The 19,863-nt window shown below is 42.3% G+C and overlaps 1 protein-coding gene across 1 annotated transcript in view; it reads right to left on the bottom strand.

Annotated features, from left to right (window-relative positions):
- POLD1 (DNA polymerase delta 1, catalytic subunit) overlaps positions 1–19,863 on the bottom strand; it is a gene marked incomplete in the record, with an annotated part of 1,583,142 nt that overhangs the window by 1,303,141 nt on the left and 260,138 nt on the right. The window contains 1 exon segment of the mRNA XM_044059378.1: positions 19,341–19,509. Coding sequence (XP_043915313.1) covers positions 19,341–19,509 — 169 coding nt within the window.

Raw genomic sequence — 19,863 nt, 5'->3', positions numbered from 1 at the left:
AGGGCCTCTGGCTGACCAAATTTGCATATTACAAATTAGGAGCAGCCACAGAATCCCCCACTGACATTAATGTTCTCCAAGAAGGGTTGCCACATACATAACTAGTTTCAGAGCCACAGACTAAAACTAAATGCCAAGAAATGCATTCCTTTGGGAAGTCATCCACACCTGGTAACTCTCACACTGACAACACACCTTTTAAGTGTCAACCCAGTAGTCAGAGACTTGGGGGGACACAGACGGTAATCAAGTCTTTGACCATCATGTGTCGACAATAGTGAGGGAATCATTTTATGTTGCAGAACTTATAAAGAAAGTATGGCATCTAGGTCCAAGGACATTACTGTTCCACTGTATTCGGCATTTATCAAAATTATCATGGAGTACAATGCCTCCTTGGTATGTACCTAACCAGGCAACAAACGGAACAGCCACAGGGGTTCCTCAGTAAAAGAATACAGGGTGTCAATAAAATGTCATTTGCAGACATTCTCAAAGCCCTATCCCTGTATTTCATCTTCTACAGACTACTGAAAGGAGATCTATATCTGGCATAGAAGGCTTAGTCAAACCCCACTCTGATGGACCTCTTGCATATCCGCAAAACACAAGGCACCAAAATTACCTATTTCTAAAGACTTAAATCTTGCCTGTGATATAAATATGGAAAGCTGGACAGACTACCTCTTCTCTGGAACAGGCTGCCCATCCATGTGAAACACAGCACCACCCAAACCCAATTAAAGTGCAACTTGGAAAACTGGATGGAGAACGGGAAATTCAACTGTGGTTTGGCAACTATGTCTCTAATGGACACAGGCAAGCTGTAAATGGTTCATCTTTCAGGCCCTTGCTTGTAAATATTTAATCTTCCAAGCACCTGCTTACACTTACCAAATGTACCAGAACTTGTCAGATATTTGGGATGAAAGACCAGGCTTAAAAAGGCCTCAATGGTCGTCAGTTCATAGATTCATAGGTGTGTACTAGAGTACTTCAGAAAACAGTCTAACACAAGATAAAATACATGCAATGTGCAAAAGCAAGTCCAATCAATTCCCAGTCTATGCCACTTAATAAACTGCCTAGTGGGGTGGGGAAGCCATACACCCTACTACCAAATCATGATTCCCCCACCACCACTATGATCAGAAACTTTGTTTGGTACATATATTATCAACAGGTGACCCGTGACCACAATTTACAGAACCCATACGTTGAACCTTTTCATAAAGACCTCCCTCTAATACATTTCTACAAAAGGAAATATACAGCCTCAACAACAGGTACCCAACAATGCTACTTCTTGCTAAGATCAGTCTTATAAGCCAGAAAAATTAGCACATGAGCCTTAATTCATGTTATGCCCAATTTGCAAGGGCTTGAGGGCATAGTAAAAATAAATGTGGATCCCATGAAAGCATACAAGAACAATGGTCAGTAACAACTATTTCTATTTACCCATGGAAGGCCAATAACATTTCACAGACCCAACAACCCTGCAAGCCAATCTCTTCTTGATGATCCAATCTCCAAATTTCCCACAAGACTTCTGAGTCACATGCATGCACACTCTTCACTGAATCACTCTGAAGACTAACGACAAACTCTGGACTACATCACAAGCAACTTGACTTTGGACAGCAGCTCAGGCACCTTTACGAATGGGCAGGGGAGGATGGAAGTGCGTAGCCACTGTGAGCTCACCCATCCTAAGGGGGAAAGAAGCTGCTCTGGCTCACCACGCCGATAACCCCTAGTGGGAGCACCATTTATCTACCTACTGGTGCTCAGTTCCATCAATCCTGCACCACTGTATAGAACTGTACTGTTAGCAGAGGGAAATCCAGCATAAGGCATGCTTTCCCTTACAGGACAGCTATACTGGAGCTCAGAAGAGCTGCCACACAGGAGTGGGTAGGACTCCCTGCATAACCAGCAAACCTGGCCTGCTCTCTACCACCAGACTCGCACAGTGATCACATGAGCTAATGGAGGATTCTCAGCCAGGAAAGAATGGAATGAAAGGCTTGCCTGGGAATCCCAGTCTCCAGCAACTGCAAAATGAACGGGCAGAATAGATGCAGACAGAGGAGCCACTGGGCTATACCCTGTGGAGATGCAAAAAAAAATGTGGCTGTATCATCAAAATACCTATATGACCTAGAGGCTGAAAACCTGAAGCACAGATCTAGTAGTGAAACAAACCTGTTCCTGTGCATTATTTAGCGAAAAAACATGACATTTAGTGATGCTAACAATCAAATTAAGAAAATAAAACATAAGATTCCATGTATCAATGTAATCTTTCCAGAAATGTTTACAATTTTCTTTCAGACTGTACTTCATTTAATATCATACATATTATTCCTCCCTCAAAGAGATGTGCTGTAAGTGTTCCAATTCATAAACAAGTCAGAAATCCTAAACTATGTATACACCACCATTTTTACTTACTGTAGGCCATTAAAATATTATGTCCTTCATTAGTAACAGAATGGAAACTATTATCTCTGATCTGATTAAGTGTGAACAGGGTTCATTATTAATAGATAAACACAGGATATCATAAGTCAGTTTTAATTTTAGATCTGAAGAAGTCAGTTTGCATAAGACGAAAACGCAATTTTTGTAATAAAGCATTTATGTGCTTGGGGTTGATTTCTGTGTTTACTTGTGGATTTCAACATTAAAATACTGTTTCGACATCTGTAGCTCTGGCAGTTTGGTACTCTACTTTGTTTTTCAGTTTTAATTTTAAACTAACCATGCAAACTAAAAGGAATACATTTTCATTAGTCTACACAATAAAAAGGCACTGGACTCTTTAAACTGGTCTTTTCATTTTTGTCTTCCCTTAACATTTCTGGTCATAATTAAAAGCTATGCTATACTTCTACAACTTATATCAAATTGTAATCTTCTATTTCTCAAGTTTTAAAAATTAATAAGGGCACTAAACGTGGTGATGCAATATCACAATTACTGCTTCCTCCAGAAGCATTAGCTAACTAATTCCATAAGACAAAAACAGAGATTAGAGTGTGTGATGTTGATTCCAGATGTGAACATAAAAAAAGAAGTTATGTACTCACCATAATGTTCCATCTGAGTAGATACTTTGTCTGCAACCTGTGGGTAGTCGGATCAGACCTCGGATCTGAACCGGCAGCATTCGAAGCTCCAAGATCCGAGCTCCTAGCCCCTCCCTCCTACCCATAATCCCTTGCTACCAACCACATTACCTCAGATCGGTTATTTTGCCCTATAGGCTAAAGACGGAGAAACAAATCTCCAAAGTAATACCTTACCAAGGTTCGGGGGATGGCAGGGGGGGGGGTCGGTTGCAGACAAATGAAGTATCTACTCAGATGGAACGTTATGGTGAGTACATAACTGCCTTATCTGAAGTAGTTACTTCATTTGATCTGCAACCTGTGGGACAGAGTCCCCAGCTTACCCAAGACCCTGGGTGGTCCCTACGGAAGGATATTCCGAAGCACAGCGGAGCCAAAGGAAGCCCTACTTCTGGAAATCATGTCCAGTTTATAATGAGAAATGAACGTGTGGGAAGAGGACCAGGTAGCTGCTGAACAAATATCGTCTACCGGAACTCTAGACCAAAAAGCCGTTGAAGTAGCCACAGTCCTAGTAGAATGCGCACGCACACCAACCGGAGCTGGCTTCCCAGATGAAGTGTATCCCTGTCTAATACACAGAGATCCAATTTGCCACTGTCACCTTAGAAATTGGTTTGCCCATGGCTGACTTGGCATAAGAAACAAACAACTGGTCTAACTTGCGAAAATCTTTAGTCCTATGAAAGTAAAAACGTAGTTGTCTGTGTACATCCAATTTGTGCAATGTGTATTCACCCTTGTTTTGGAAATTCGGAAAGAAAACAGGAAGATTAATAGACTGATTAATGTTAGAGTCTGTGGCTACCTTAGGCAGAAAGAAAGGATTAGTCCTGAGGGCCACTCTATCCTTGTGAAAAATAAGGTATGGATGCTTAATGCACAGAGCTTGTAATTCTGAGACTCGTTTGGCTGAAGTAACCGCGACCAAAAAGGCCGTTTTCCAAGATAAGAATTTCAGTGGCACTGAAGCCGCCGTCTCGAAAGGTGGTCTTGTTAATGCCTGTAAGATTAAGGTAAGATCCCATGGAGGAACTGCTGGCTTAACAGGGGGCTTTAAGAGAAACACACCTTTTAAGAAGGTCTTGCATATTTTTGCTGACGCCAAGGAAGCTACGCCATCCCCCACGTGATAATGAGAGATGGCTGCTAGCTGGACCTTAACGGTGGATGCACTAGCTCCTTGCCTAAAAAGAAGGGACAAGAAGTCCAGGATAGTGGGAATAGGAACCGTAAAGGGATCCAATTCCTTCTCCTTTGCCCAGATGGAAAAGCGTTTCCATTTGCTGTTGTAGAGCTTTCTGGTGGATGGTTTATGAGCTGCCACCAGAATAGCCTTAACAGGGGACGAGATACCGGGAGTCCTAGCCATCAATGGAACTGGATCAACCAAGCCGTAAGCCGGAGATTGACCAGGTTTGGAGTGTGGCATCTCGTCGGATGCGAGATTAGGTCTGGTCTGGGGTCCAGAATCCATGGGGGAGCCACACTGTGAGACTGCAGAAAGGGGAACCAAATTTGTCGAGGCCAGAATGGGGCTATGAGAATTACTCTGCTCCCCAACCGACAGGCTTTCTGGATGAATTTCATCATCAGAGGAAGAAGAGGATACGCATAAAGGAGACCGGGCGGCCAAGCATGAACCAGAGCGTCCCTGGGGGGGTTCGCCTCTGGGGGGGAAGTATCGCGAAGTAATCGCTGCATTTTGTGTTTAGGGGAGAAGCGAAAAGGTCGCAGCGAGGTTGACCCCACTTGAGGAATATCTGCTTCGCGACAGAAGGATTCAGAGACCACTCGTAAGGGTTGAGGAATACCCGACTTAACTTGTCCGCTAATATGTTGGACCGTCCCGGAATGTGCATTGCTATCAGAAAGCGGTTGGTGGAAATCTACCATTCCCACACTCTCATGGCTTCTCGACACAGGGGGTAAGATCTGGTCCCTCCCTGTTTGTTTATATACCAGACAACGGACATGTTGTCCGTCTGGATTGCAATAGTCCCCAGAGGAAGAAGGTGATGAAGAGCTTGCAATGCCAAAAGCACTGCCCTCATCTCCAGGACGTTGATATGCAAAGCAGTCTCTAGAGGGGTCCACGTGCCTTGGACGGAATTGACTGCATAATGCCCACCCCACCCGAGGCAAGAAGCGTCCGTGGTCAATGTGGCTTTGACTGGGGGAATCACAAAAGGTCTCCCTTCTTTGAGTTCCTGAGCCTGTAACCACCAAAGAAGGGAGTGTCTGCACGCCCTGCTCAGGGGAATCGGCATGTCTAAGGGATGGACCAATAGTGACCATTGGACCTGGAGAGTCCACTGTAACACTCGCATTCGCAGACGGGCATTAAGAGAAAGGCTGATCGCTGCTGACATAGACCCTAGCGCCCTCAGGACTAATTCTGCTGGAGGAGCGGGGCTCCGAAGAATGTCTGAGATTTGGAGAGACAAACTGTTCAGCCTGACAGGTGTAAGAAACACTTTGGAGATCCGAGTATCCAGCCTGGCCGCTATGAAATCTAGGGCTTGAGTGGGGCACAGGCAGGATTTCTTTAGATTCACTGAAATGCCCAAAGAACGGGCCAGAGAGAGGGCGTAATCTCTCGCCACAACCAGTAGATGCCTGTTGGGGGCGGTGAGGAGCCAGTCGTCTAGGTAAGGGAACACCTGAATGCCCTGGAGTCTCAGGTGGGCTGCAACCACTGCCATGACTTTGGTAAACACTCTGGGGGCTGAGGTTAGGCCAAATGGAAGAACCCTGAACTGATAATGACTGGCTCCTAGCCGGAAGCGGAGGAACCTCCTGGATCGTCTGTCCATTAGTATATGGTAGTACGCATCTCTGAGGTCTAACGAGCACATCCAGTCGTTCTCCCGCAGAAGGGGGAGAATAGATTGGAGGGTGACCATCCGGAACTTTTCCTTGGGTATGAACAGGTTCAGAGAAGAGAGGTCTAGGATGGGTCTGAGGTCCCCCGTTTTCTTTGGCACCAAGAACCTGGAGTAATAACCCAATCCGGACTGATCTGGGGGGATGGGCTGGATGGCTCTTTTTCTTAGCAACTCTGAAATTTCTAGAGCTGCGGACTCCCTCTGATGGGGTGGAACATCGGGGAGACGTTTGGGGGGGGGTGTGAAAGGTATAGTGTAACCTCTGGATATAATCCGGAGCACCCATCGATCTTTTGTAATGGACTCCCAGTTTGACAGGTGCTCCGATAATCGCCCCCCGACTGCCTCCAGAGAGGGACAGTCGGGCAAGTCCTCAGGGCTGTTGCGCGGGTCTGTCAGAGAAAGGTTCTCTAGACCCGAAGTTACGTGGTCCTCCTCTGCCTCTGGGCCGGCATCCACCTTGTCCTCCTCTGCCTCTAGAGGATGAGTTGTCCACAGCAGGACGGGATTGCTGAGATTTACGGAACTACAGCTTCTTTTGCCCCCTCTGATTACTGGAGAAGGATCTTTGGGGACTAGAGAAGCGGACTCTGACGGCCGACAGCGTCTTCCCATCCTTTTCGCTTTGGACTAGTGTGTTGCGAACTGTTGAGCCAAATAAGACCGAACCGTCATAAGGGGCGTTCGCGAAGGACGCCTTAAAGGGATCCGTGAAATCACAAAGGCGGAACCAGGAGTGACGTCGCAAGACCACTCCAGCTCCGCTAGCTCTAGCGGCTCCTTCCGTGGCATGGGAAAGGAGCCGCATAGATGTATTTGATATGGACTTTAGAGTGGCCATTTGAGTCTGAAAAACCTTTTTGTCTGGGACCAACATGGACTCCGGAGAGGCTGCAGCGTACTCCTTAATTAAGTCACGCTGTAGCCTAATGGTGTGTGCCATGTAGTTCAGCGACCTTATGGCAAAGGTCGCTGAAGCAAACATCCGCTTCCCAATACGGTCCAATGCCCGGGACTCCTTGTCCGGCGGATGGACTGAAGAACTTTCTTGGGCAAGTTCTTTCTTAGTGGCCGCCGCCACCAACATAGCATCAACCGGCGCGCCTTTGGACCAAGAAGGTCTATCAGAGGGAGGGCTGAGGACCTTGTCTGGGCGTCTAGGGATAGGCTCCACGGTGTCGGACTCCTTCCAAGCCCTGGTGGTAATTAAATCCACCAAGGGGTCGGCTGGGGGGGACACCCAGGAGGTAGATGGGCCTGCCTCAAAGGCCTCCAGAAAAACAGATTCGTCCAGGGAGGGCTTTTGGGCAGACCAACCCCCTTTTATACGCAACATTTCCATGATGTCTCCGAAGGAGACATCTTCAGGGGGTGACCTTGGGGAGCCCTCGTATCATCCAAATTCCGTATCCGTGGTAATGGACTCGGGGGCGTCCAGGTGCCTCCTTTTGCACTTATGCTTCCGAGGCGCCTCTTCGGCGGGACTGTCCAAAGAGGGCTCGTCTGCGAGGTGATGTTCCTCCATAGGAACTGGAGGCTTTGGGCAGGCTGTCCAGATGGACGGATGATCGAAGACAGACCCTGATACAGTGGGGGTACGGGTGGATCTGAAGGCCCGGTCGGGGACCTGGATGACCTCGACAGTACCCTCTCCACTACCTCAAAAGCCGAGGGAGATTCACTGTCTCCAGCCTGAGAAAGTAACCTCCTCGGCTCCGAGAATAGGATCGGGGTCGGAGCCGAAGCAATTGGGCCCGAGGTAGTGGTGTGCTCCGATCCAATCGGCGCCGAAGACACAACCACCCCCTCGGATCCGATGCTCAACCCTTGCCCCCTAGAGCTCGGATCCGACAAGCTCGAAGGTATAGTCGGTGTCGAAGACACAATCGCTATTGGCGCCGACGTATCCCCGGATCCGAAAGGGCCTGGATCCGATAACTCTGAGACCCGAAAACGGGTCGGAGAAGGAGCGATCGGGGCAAAAATGGGGGCTGCACTCCCTCCCAAAGGGGGGGGGAGGCAAGAGCATCCCCATCTGCATCTGGGTCTGTAAAAATCTTCGCATCATCCGATCCATGTCTGCTTCGGAGATGCTTCTCGTAGACCACGAAGAGGCAGTCGAGGCAGGCCGGGAGGGCCGCCTTGAAGACCTCGAGGAAGACCTATCCTCGTCCTCCGGCTCCGGAGAAAAGGAAGGTGAATGGAGCCAAAAGGATGAGGATCCAGAGACCCTCACTGGGGACTTCAGAATTTTTTCAGGCGGAGCCGAGGGATGAGACTCGGCCTGCCTTTTAGAACTGTGACCCTCTCTGTCTTTGTGCTTCTTCTTATCCCTGTGGGAAGAAGCACTAGACTCCACCGAGCTGGTACCCGATATGGAAGGTTGAGTCCCGGGTACAGCTAAGGGAGTAGCCGGCGCAGAAGCTACAGGAGTAGCTTGAACCCGGCTGTGAGAGGAAGAAGAAGCCGATTCCTGGGGGAGTTTTCCCGCCAGGATCAGCTTGTTCTTCCTGTCCCTGAGTGCCCGAGGGTTGAAGGCCGCACATATCTGGCAGGCCTCCGACAGATGAGCTGCCCCCAGGCACAAAACGCACTGAGTGTGGCCATCAGCTGGAGAAAGCTTGTGGCCACACTCAGTACATTTTGAAAATATGGCCTTAGCTTCAGCCATAAAAATCTCTCACACACACAAACACTAGGGGGGAGGGGGAGAGATAAGGTTACACTAAGGAAAGATTAGTTAGTTTAGTTTTTTTTTTTAAAAAGGGGTTTCTTTTTAAACACACACACACAATTTTTACAAGAAAAAGCCTATAAAAAGGAACAATTTCACCAGGCCAGGAGCTCTTCACTTTGAAGCAACTGTCTTTAGCCGCGGCAAAAAACGATCTGAGGTAATGTGGTTGGTAGCAAGGGATTATGGGTAGGGGGAGGAGCTAGGAGCTCGGATCTTGGAGCTTGGAAAGCTGCCGGTTCGGATCCGAGGTCGGATCAGACTACCCACAGGTTGCAGATCAAATGAAGTAACTACTTCAGATCCTTTATTTGCAAATAATATCATATTAAGATAAACCAAATCTGAAAGTTCTGGCATTTCATCTGGATCTTGTATACCATAACTTTTCAGTAATAGCTCTAATGTGATCATTAATGACGAATAAGTAAATTCTATTTTAATGACGAAAAAGGAAATTGTATTTTAATTCACTACAAAATCTTTCCTGAAACTAAAAATAATTATAAATATAACTGCTCTCAAACAGCTAAAGCATCTAGAGATTGGAATTTTAAAATTAATGCTGGTATTTTAAAATGACAGATTATATCTAATTGAAATACAGTATTTAGTTTTAAACAAAAACTATATTGCATTAAAACGATTCTCCTCAAAAGTCTACACATTATACAACCTACTACTTTACCTTTTACTAAACTTCATACTAATCAAATTGATAAAAATTATTTTTCTTTTCTTTGGCATCAAAATAAACCAAGCAGGAAAAAAAAAAAGAGACAGAGGGAAGGCTAAAAGGAAGGAATCTAAATTGAACTTGGAAGGAACGAAGAACATTACTCTAAGGAAAAAGGAGAAAAACTAAAGATGACAACATGGCTTAGGCTGTGGAAGTATACAGACAGTCAAATGAGAATTGCATGCTTGCAAATGAAAAAACCCAGTGAGATCAGTAAAACTAATGGTGAAGAAGATCATTCTTTCGCAAAAAATGAAAGAGCAGGCATTAATGTACTACAAGTAGGAGAGTCCAGATCTAGTCAGAAATGAAGTACTAGTAATTAGAAAGTCAATTATTAAAGAAACCGATACTTAAATTTGTAAAAAGGATAACAAACATTGAATAGTGTAGGCTTGTCAGGAGCAAACATACAATACAAGGTCTTAGAATTCCTTAATGTAAGGAAGTATGGAGGAGCTGTGTTTATACATGTTGGTTCAAATGCTCTCCTCTTCATTCACTCACTGACTGTTAATAAGGAGATTATAGCCCTCTTAGATAACATAGCTTGTACAAGTGTTAGGATGCATTTTTCAATTTCTTATAGAAGGGACAGCCAGGTCAGTGTGAATGAAAAGATTTTGGAGGGTAAACAACAGCAACATGAAAACAATGGCACATTTTAAAAGGTAGAAATGTGTATAACATCCAACCCTAATTTTACACACATGTATTTAGGCAGGATGGAGTCTACTTGTAGAACAGATATGTTGCGATATCTAACTAACACAAGACAAACTTCTGACCTGGCAGAAATCCTAACAGTTGAAAAACAGCAAAATTTGATTTGTCTGCATTGATCCTTAATGCTATAAGCATTAGCAATTTGTTTTTCTTATTGGAATATTTGCTATATGCTTTTACTGTTTGCAAAACATGAAAAGAACAATGTATGGGAACCAGTTCCATCAGATTATAAATGTTTTTACTGTAAAAGACATTCTAACAAAACAAAAAAAAAAATCAGGTGGAGGTGTTACGACAGGAATTGAGGATTGTAATAAAACCTTTGATTACTACATGTCTGATGATAGCTCCAGTACTGAAGATTGTGTAACCGTGACAAAGACAACTCTGGAACAGATAACTGTTGGGAGTGTAAAGACCACCAAAGTCAAGTGCTGATGGCATATATGAATTCATACACTTATTACATGAAGCACAGGAGGGAAAACAGTAGACAGGGACTTAAAATTTACCAGAAACATACTGGAATAACATTGATTCTACAATATTAGTAAGGAAATTATTTACATTTCTTTAGGAACAATACACTGGATATTGTTTGTTCATAGGTATTGTACTAGGCTAACGGCCACTAGGACCTTTATATGCCTAACTGAGCAACCCAAATGTGACCCACGAGTTTTACATTTTGGACATTTACATGTGGGATGATTTTTGGTTTGGACATGAATTACTGACTGCCCCATCCATCAAGGACTTTAAACTTCAACCACCATGTGTCTACTGTAGCAAGGAAGGCTTTCTACATAGCACACTTGATTAGTAAAGGCATAATCTCAAGAGCAAAACAGGTTATAACCCTTCTATACTCTGCATTAATCTGGCCCATAATTGGGCATAACGCCCAATTCAACATGTACCGTACAAAGCAACTGGGAAGACTTCAGTGGTTTCTCTCCAAGATCATGGCACTCCAGCACATGTACAAACCAACCAAAGTCCCTATCACTATACTCTGAATTGTATAGACTTTCTTAGGGGAGACTTGTGCTTGGCTTACAGAGCAATCACAGACCCAAACCCAATGAACTTGCTGCATATCCATAAATCAAACAGGACCAGGGTTACCCGTTCCAGGGATAAAAATATGGCCTGCAACTAAAATAGGATATGCTGGAAGGACAGATTTATCTCCCAGCGACTGCCACATCTTTGGAAAAGGCTACCTATTGATGTGAAACGGAGCACCTCTATGACACTGATCAAGAAGAAGCTGGACGATTAGATGGGGCACTGTAAATTCTTAATGAGAATAGCATCCACAACCCTCCTGTACATAGGCAGCCATTACTATATGCAATCTTGGTATTAACTAACATTTATATGGTATTACATTGGGATGAAACAGCTAAGCTTGAAATGACCTCCAGGTCGAGAGCCTAATAACCTCCTATGATCCTATGACCAAGACCAGGAGTGAATTTTTAATTTCCCATCAACCGGTCCTCGTTACACTTAAATAAGATGGGGGGACTTTGCTTAATATGGATAAGGAGCCTATTCCAGAGAATGAAAATTCTCTGAGATGTATATCTGTCTCTACAGCACGCCCTTTTTATGTCACAAGCAAAATTTGGATATCTGGATCTAGTAGCTCTGATGCCATTTATTTTGTGGATGTGCAAAAGGTTCATCAGAGGAGGGTCCAAGGATGCCTTGTATGCTAGGCATAGATCACTCTCAGTAGTACATTTGAGACAGAGTATACAGATAAGGTTTTGAGATGTTTCACAAAAGACATTGCGTTTACTCTCTGTATTCTTTTTGTAAGGAACCTTTGCAGATGTTTCAGCTGCTATGTCTGGTCAGGTATGCACCGAAAGAGGCATTATATTCCAATGGCTCTGATGAGGGTGGATTACAGTAGTATGATGACATCCCAGGACCTAGATGCCAAGCCCTTACTTTTAAGCTGAGTAACATAGGACTTTCTTACTTCCACCTGGGATACACATTGGTCAACAGTTCGGTTACTATTTACACAAGTTTCCAGATCCCTGACTAGCAAGTAAATTCTCAGGATATTTTATTGATAATATAGTTTTCCAGGGTGCCAAACTTCCCAAAAAGTACTATGATTTTCTTAGCAAAGAGTTTTAAGCAGCATCTTTCACACCAGTCATCTGACTGTGTCAGACCTTCCTGAAGGGTGTTTTCGTCTTGGGGGATTCTATGACTGCTCCCAGCCTGCAATCACCTGCAAACTTAGTGAGCCAGAAGCCTTTGACACTGGTTTTGATCTCAGAGAAGTATATGCCAAAGAGAAGTGAGACGATCACACAACTATGGGGTACTAAACCACTAACAGGCCTCTTTGTGGCGATGGCCTCACCGATCCTGGCCTCCTGAGTCCCATCTGTGAGCCAGTTTGATATCTATTGCATTAGAAAGGGGCTTATGCCTAGTTCCAGATTTTGTTAATTCTCAAGTGTGGCACTGTATCAAATGCTTTCGTCAGATCTAGATAGGCAGTATGAACTACTTTACCCTAGTCCATTCGCTTGGTGACCTTTTCAAAGAAGTCCACCAAGTTTGGTAAGCATGACCTTTACATGATAAAGCCAAACTGGGGTGGGTCTAGTGCCTGGAGGTCTCCTATGCCTTTGTTGATTATTTCCATGATAATTCTTTCCATAGCTGTAAAAATAAAACTAGTCAGATTAGTGGATCTGAAGTTACCTGGATCTAATGATGGTTTTCCTTTCAAAGTGAGATGGACATTGGAGTCCTCCATTCTCATGTCACAAAGCCTGTTTTAAGATTATAGTTAAATAGCGATTCCAGTGGCCCTGCCAAGCCACATTTTAGACTATTCAGAAGAAATCCTGGGATGTTGTCCATGCCCACTGAGGCTGTGTTACTGGTCTTAGTGAGCAAAGGGTCACTAAAAGTTTAAGGGTATTTCACGGGTGGTCGCTGGGGTGGAGAGTGTGTATGTGAGGGGGGGGGGGGGTAAAACTGGAACTGAATTTGCCAACCAACAGGTTCACTATATCTACAGGCTTTTTGAATGTGGCACCACTAACCATCAGTTCAGCCCACAACTGCTTACTGCCCTTGAGCTTCTGACATAGCTGAAGAAGGCCTTATAGCTGCCTTTTACCTGGGAGACGATTTTAACTTTGAATTTGGCTTTATTTGACCTAATTAACTCTCTTGATTGCATGTTTAGTTTGATGAGAGTGTTCTTATCTTTGTGGGAGTTATACTTCCTAATTTTTGTCATGATTTGTGTTTTTTTTTATTGTATAGCCTGTTTAGTTTGGAATGCCACTGGGGGCGGTTTGGGTTTTACTTCTCTTAGATACAGCAGCCTCTATGCAGTCATTGACGTGGTTGTACTGAGTTTCCGTAAACAATTCTGCATAGGCTGCTGTGTTCTCAGGCTTCAGAGGAACATTGAATTTTGACAGGTTTACACTTTAATAATATGTAGTTTGCCTTTGAATAGTTCCTGACTGTTACTAGGTCACTGGAGTTATCAAGTTGATTCCGACTGAGAAAGCTTTATGTTGGGACCTTAGCAGGAAGGATCTGACATGGGGGACTGCAGCATTCTATCATAACCGAGTGCAAGATTAAGTATGTTGGAGCCTCTACTGGGGTGCATGAACTAATTGGTCAAGGGTGCTTTTATTTAAGTCAAAGAATCTCTGTATGAAAAAAATTGAAGCTGTGTAAGATTTCCAGTCTACAGAAGGGTAAATGAAGTCCCCCATGGGTAGGGTGTTTGGTTGGATGGTAAGTGTCTCCAGTAGATCCAAGTATGCGCTTTTGAGTTTCTTGAGACATGGACAATGACCTATAGCTAGTTAGGTTGTGGTACGGGTTTTTATCTATGGTGATCTGCACCAGGAGAAGCTCCAGTGCATTATCTTGTTTAACCAACCTAGAAGGATGCTTGCTACTGATGTATAATAGAGACATCTCCACCTTAGGCCCTTCTCTGTGCTGCTATTAGTCTAAAAGTGTGAAAGATACTGAAACCTTGTTCTGCCTGCTATTTTCTGTGGCTTTATTCCATGCCTCAGTAACTACACAAATGTCTATATTCTCAAGGATGAGCAGAGCTTGTATGGAGTGTATTTTTCCCCCAAGCTCTTGGCATTGAGCACTAACACCTTCTTTGAAATTCAGTTGAGTTGATTTTGCTGTGTCAGTAGGTTTGTCAATCTGGGATTGCCTAAAAAAGTCACTATGGGGCAGATAAAGTTTTAGCCAGTACTCCAAAGCCTAGAGGAACAAGTGCAGACCATCCCTGCAAAGCAATGTGGTCCGTCCACTATGTCCTCCCATGTTGACAAATACTGGATCAACATAGAGTGACACCAGAAACTCAACCAATTGCTAAAATCAATAATTTGTTCATATTTTTGCATCAACCTAGGTGAAGGCAGTATGCTGCTCAGTGCTAGGCTCACTGTCAAGGAGCTCCATAAAGTCCAGGGAGGTACATCTCCTGTCATTTCCACTTACATGGACTAATATGGAATCATAACTGTGGTGTTATGGCTGGAGTGTGAGCATGATTTTGTAGATACTGGATCCAGATAGGCAACTAACAATTATCTTCTCCTCGATCAGTCTGGTTGGGGGACAGCAGTACATCTTACAATGGAGTCCTCTAAGAATAGAGTCCTAGAAAGTGTGTTCACCTACCTTAAGGGCTTAGTTTTGGGATCTCCAAGGAGTGTGCCTGTATGTGTGGTGTTAGGTGTCATTTTAACTGAATGTTTTTGGGTTTGGTGAAGAGTAGCTCTGTCAACAGGTAGTCTTGGAGGTCTTTGTTGCTTAGGAAGATTGCATTTCAAGTTTATCAGCATATGTCGGCTATGTGTCTGTGTATTATATGTTATGAGCAATGTGTCCGTGGTTCTGACAACCTGATGAGTGCTTGCATGCAAGAGTTCACCCTCTAGTGACACTGTAAAAGTACACCTCTCACATACTGCATATGTTACTTTAAGAATTAGTGGTTGTCAGTATATATGAGACAACTACTACATTGTCTCAATATACCCATATCCACCAGGATGGCTACAGAAATGTTATAAAATTGCAAATCCGTGCTGTCTGGTCCTTTAACTGGGGAATTACAAAAGGATGGTGTACTGGGGTTTTGCTTTAAATGGGGCAGACTAGTATGGGTGCTTTATTAGGGCAGACTAGGCCACAAACACCAAACTTCTACAAAAAATTCTACTAATCAAATGATATTGCCTCTGTACATACAGACAAGCTGCTCTAAGCTTATTGGTGAACAAAGGTATTTGCTCTATACTTACTGTTTTATTAGGTACTGTTATATGAGCAGTTCTACATGGAAAATTTGCTTTCTAGGTGTTTGTTCCTGTATAGGGCACTAAAAAATGTGCCAAATTTATACCAGCAAAGAAAAAGCAGAAATCTGCCTACAGAGCCCTGTGACCAATAAAACGACTACTCTTGAGCTCTTTAGTGTGTATTCCAACTAGATAGTCCAGGCAAACACCTACTGCCACAAGATGGGTATCCCAGTCTTCTTAATGTAAAGATGCATACAAAGGATTCCCCCAAGTACAATACAACCACAAACAACTGCCTAGAAATCCCCTACAAAGGGGATTTCAAGGAGGTCCTAAGGAGATGATTGTTTCTTCATGTCAAGTTTTATCACCCTTGATGTGTGGGACTCATGGGGTTATAAAGGTTAAACAAGTGCTATACAATTCTATCAAACTTGAAATGTAAACCAACGTAAAGAAGATCAATAACAGAATCTACTTAAGTAAAACAGTCACTACATAAAACTAACTTGAGTGATGCAGTGGAAAGACTGCAGAAGAAATGTGGCAAGTTTTGAAAGATTTAATTTTGGTATTCAAACAATTAAAAAAAAAAAATATATATATATATATATATATATATATATATATATATATATATATATATATATATATATATGTGTGTGTGTGTGTGTGTGTGTTTAACACCAGGATCTAGGCACTCAAGGTCAGGAGGGTCCATCTCCCTAAAACCAAGATACTTAAGATGAGAGAGAAAAAAAATACAAGATACAGTAATGAGGTCGAACTACAACTTTGAAAACCAAAAATAAACCGGACAAACAAATTAAACACAGTACAAGACAATATCAGGAAACATTGAGGAAAATTTATATAAAAATACTGAACATGACAGGAAATAGTTTTACAAATGCAACATTTAGTAGGAGTAAAGACATACAATTGATAAACTGTGTGCAGATGCTAAAATCTCAAACACAACAGATTATAGATTTACAAAATTCTATGCAAAACAGATTGGCTCTACACAATTCAGATACCGAAATTAAATTAGATTACATTGAAAAACAACTACCCAAACTGGACACAAACAAAGCACAAGAGAAGAGGAAGAATTGGTAATAATGACCGGAGAACATTTTAGCACGACTTAAATTGCCTAATGAATAACGCATAACGGTATTTTAAGTACGGGGATTCCTTAAGATTGTAGACATGCAGTTGTTAAACCCATCTTTAAGAAAAAGGAAAATAAGACAAACCCAGAGTTATAAGGGCCCCATAAGTTTGCTTTCTTGTTGTGGAAAATAATGAAAAAGGCTATTTTGGAAAATTCTCAGAATTTGAAAGGGTGGGACTTGAAAACCATATCAACATGTCTATGTTGAAAACCGATCTACAACTACATGTAAAATGATGTTCTAAAGTAGTACAATAGCAGCTATAAATGAAAAATTGTGAAGTGATTGAATGTACATAGATTTAACTTCCACATTTGATAGGTAGACACAGAAAACATTGATCAATAAATTAGAACTATGTATTAATGTACTATTGAAAAGATGAATAGCTGCTGCCAAGTACCATACAGGTAGTAACAGGTGAAATTGTAGGTTACACTCAGGGTGTCTCACAGGACTCTGTCCAAGATCCATATTTTAGTTGTATCTTTCAGAACTATTTTTTTTCCCATCTTAGATGTTCTATAGTCTATATGCAGAAAACCTGAAAAAGGGTAAACTGATTACATCTGTTACAGATATAACATGTCTGCAACAGAACTTAACTAAATTGAACATCTGGATACAGGAAAATTATATACTAATAAATACATCAAAAACTAAGCATATGAGATTTGGGAGAGAGAGAATGAAAAATGAATATTTAATACAGCACACAGTGAATGAAAATGTGGATTCATTTAAGGACCTAAGTACATAGGTAGATCCAACTTTGAGTTTTTCTGATCTTATCAACTACCTGGTTAATTCTAGTTACAAAACGACTTGCTACATAAAAAGACTTAAAAATTCAAGGAAATCAGAAATTATTAAATCATTTTAAGTTATACTGGACCCTAACTAGAGTACTGAATACTAAATGAACCTTATCAGAAAATTAGCATGACTAAATAAGAAAGAGTACAGTGGAAGTATACCAAGGGTACCCATGGATGTAAAAGTTTAAGTAATTATTAAAGATTAAAATATCTGAACTTGTACAGTGTTGCATACAGATATTTAAGAGACTACCTTATTCAGTTACATAACGCATTTACAAACAACTATCTCTGGGAATGTTTGGGGTTATCAAAGAGTAGTACACAATTATCAGCTTATTCAAAAGAGATTATACATGAACAACAGGTGTACTGGCTGGTTCTCTGAGGGAGCAGCTGATGCATGGAATAAATCACCAAATTCTCTATTAGCCAATACATAAACAGTTCTCATCTACCAACAGTTTTTGGGGTCAATATAAGCTAAATCCTTCTCCCAAAGATGCTGCGGAGAGCAGACTTTATTGTCTGGCATTGATGGCAGTGCTTTACATTGTATTCCAGTACAGGCAACGCTAGCTAGAGCCTTAGCTAGAGATCCATTAGCTATACTGACACTGTCGATTTAGGAAGCATACATGTGCAAGAACATTTCAATAAAAAAATACCTAAAATCATCATATGCACTGTTCTAGTAGCAAATAAAGAATGGGCAGGCTGTAGGGACAACAACCTTTTTATCAACTGTGTGACATTACAGTATATGTCATAACTGGATTGCACATGTCCCCAAATATGGAATCTTCAGAAATGTCCTGAATTAGGATTGCTGGAAAAGAGGAATTCAGGTAATGAACTATCAAGAAATATCTTCAATATTATAATTTCTCCAGACCACCACTATTGCTCCTACCAATCGTCACTGTTTGAACATGGAGGATCCTGCTGGTAGTGGGAAGATCTGCTGTAGCCATGAGAATGTACCAGCCAGCACAACACATGCAATGTTCCCAAGCAAGCCAATAACAGACACACCTTCAGCTGCTCAGCCCAAGTCACTGCCTAGTCCAACTAGGCCACAGTTGCAGCACTGCAGCTACTGCCTTTTCCTGCCCTTTAGCAAGGGGTAATGATGTTCCACATCAATCCTCACTCTTCCAGATGAAACAGCTGGTCAGTAGTCTTTACATCACACCCTCCTGGTTAGCTTCCAATATGAGAGTTGTACAAAAGTTTACAGAAACAAGTCTGACTAAGCAGAAATCACATTAGTAAGCTTATTATACCATGTCTAGAATTGTAACTAGGACCAAACTATGAAGATTCAAATTAAAATTTGTACTTCATAACCTGTACCTTTTTGTTCTGATGTCTCCAGTCTGCTATGCACCAACAACAAATAAGAGGAACCTTCACACATGAATTTTTATTACCCTGTAATCTCTATCAGTAAAGCTGCACAATTTTTCAGCCTGCCATTCTATGCAATATTAGTCACATTGACCATATAATAAGATTGTTCCCCTTAAGCAGCTTCACACTATTAATACATGTTAATTTGCATATACTTTAAGAGTGTTTTGTAGAATCAAAACGGTTCAGGTCAACATATCATATGCTCTCACAGCCCTAAACCATTACACTGCTACTACACCAATACATAGCCAGAATCCTTTATCAGCTACAACAATCTAGTATACATTTTTTAATAATGGTGCAGTTTAATAATGTTGGAAAACAAACATGAATGCTGTGGATTAGCACCTAACCTGATCTCAAAATCGATGTTTGCCTCGTATGACTGGTAGCCTTGTACTGCAAATGAGCCAAAGCGCAATCCCTGCTCCAACAGCCGTTTAGCAGGAGCAATTAGACGAGGAAGTGCCATAGTGATCTTCAGAAAGGGAATCATCCGGTTTCCATGGTAGCCATATATACCTTAAAAATGACAGTTAAGCATATTCAGATAAGGTAATGCCAGACTCATTTTTTTCAGCAATATATGCACATTAGCATCTTAAATGGTTTATGCCAAACAAAATCAATATGATTTTACCCAACTGCCAGTTTTTTTCCATACTATGGAAACGGTCAGAACTTTAACAATGTTACGCCTCATCTCCAAGTTCTCTTAGACCACTTTCTCTACTAATTTTGCCAATCATCATGCGTTCATTATACCAGTAAAAACAGTTGGCAGTTTCAACATGGACTGTTATTTAAATATTGGTTAAATCAAGTATCTGAAACAGACTCTGGCAACAAGATTTAAAGTCAGGACTTGTAAGACGG

Source organism: Protopterus annectens, chromosome 17.part0, assembly GCF_019279795.1.
Source record: "Protopterus annectens isolate FY-2018-M chromosome 17.part0, PAN1.0, whole genome shotgun sequence".
Lineage (NCBI taxonomy): Eukaryota > Metazoa > Chordata > Ceratodontiformes > Protopteridae > Protopterus > Protopterus annectens.
Note: the sequence above shows the minus strand (reverse complement) of the source record. Positions and strands in the feature narration are given on the sequence as shown.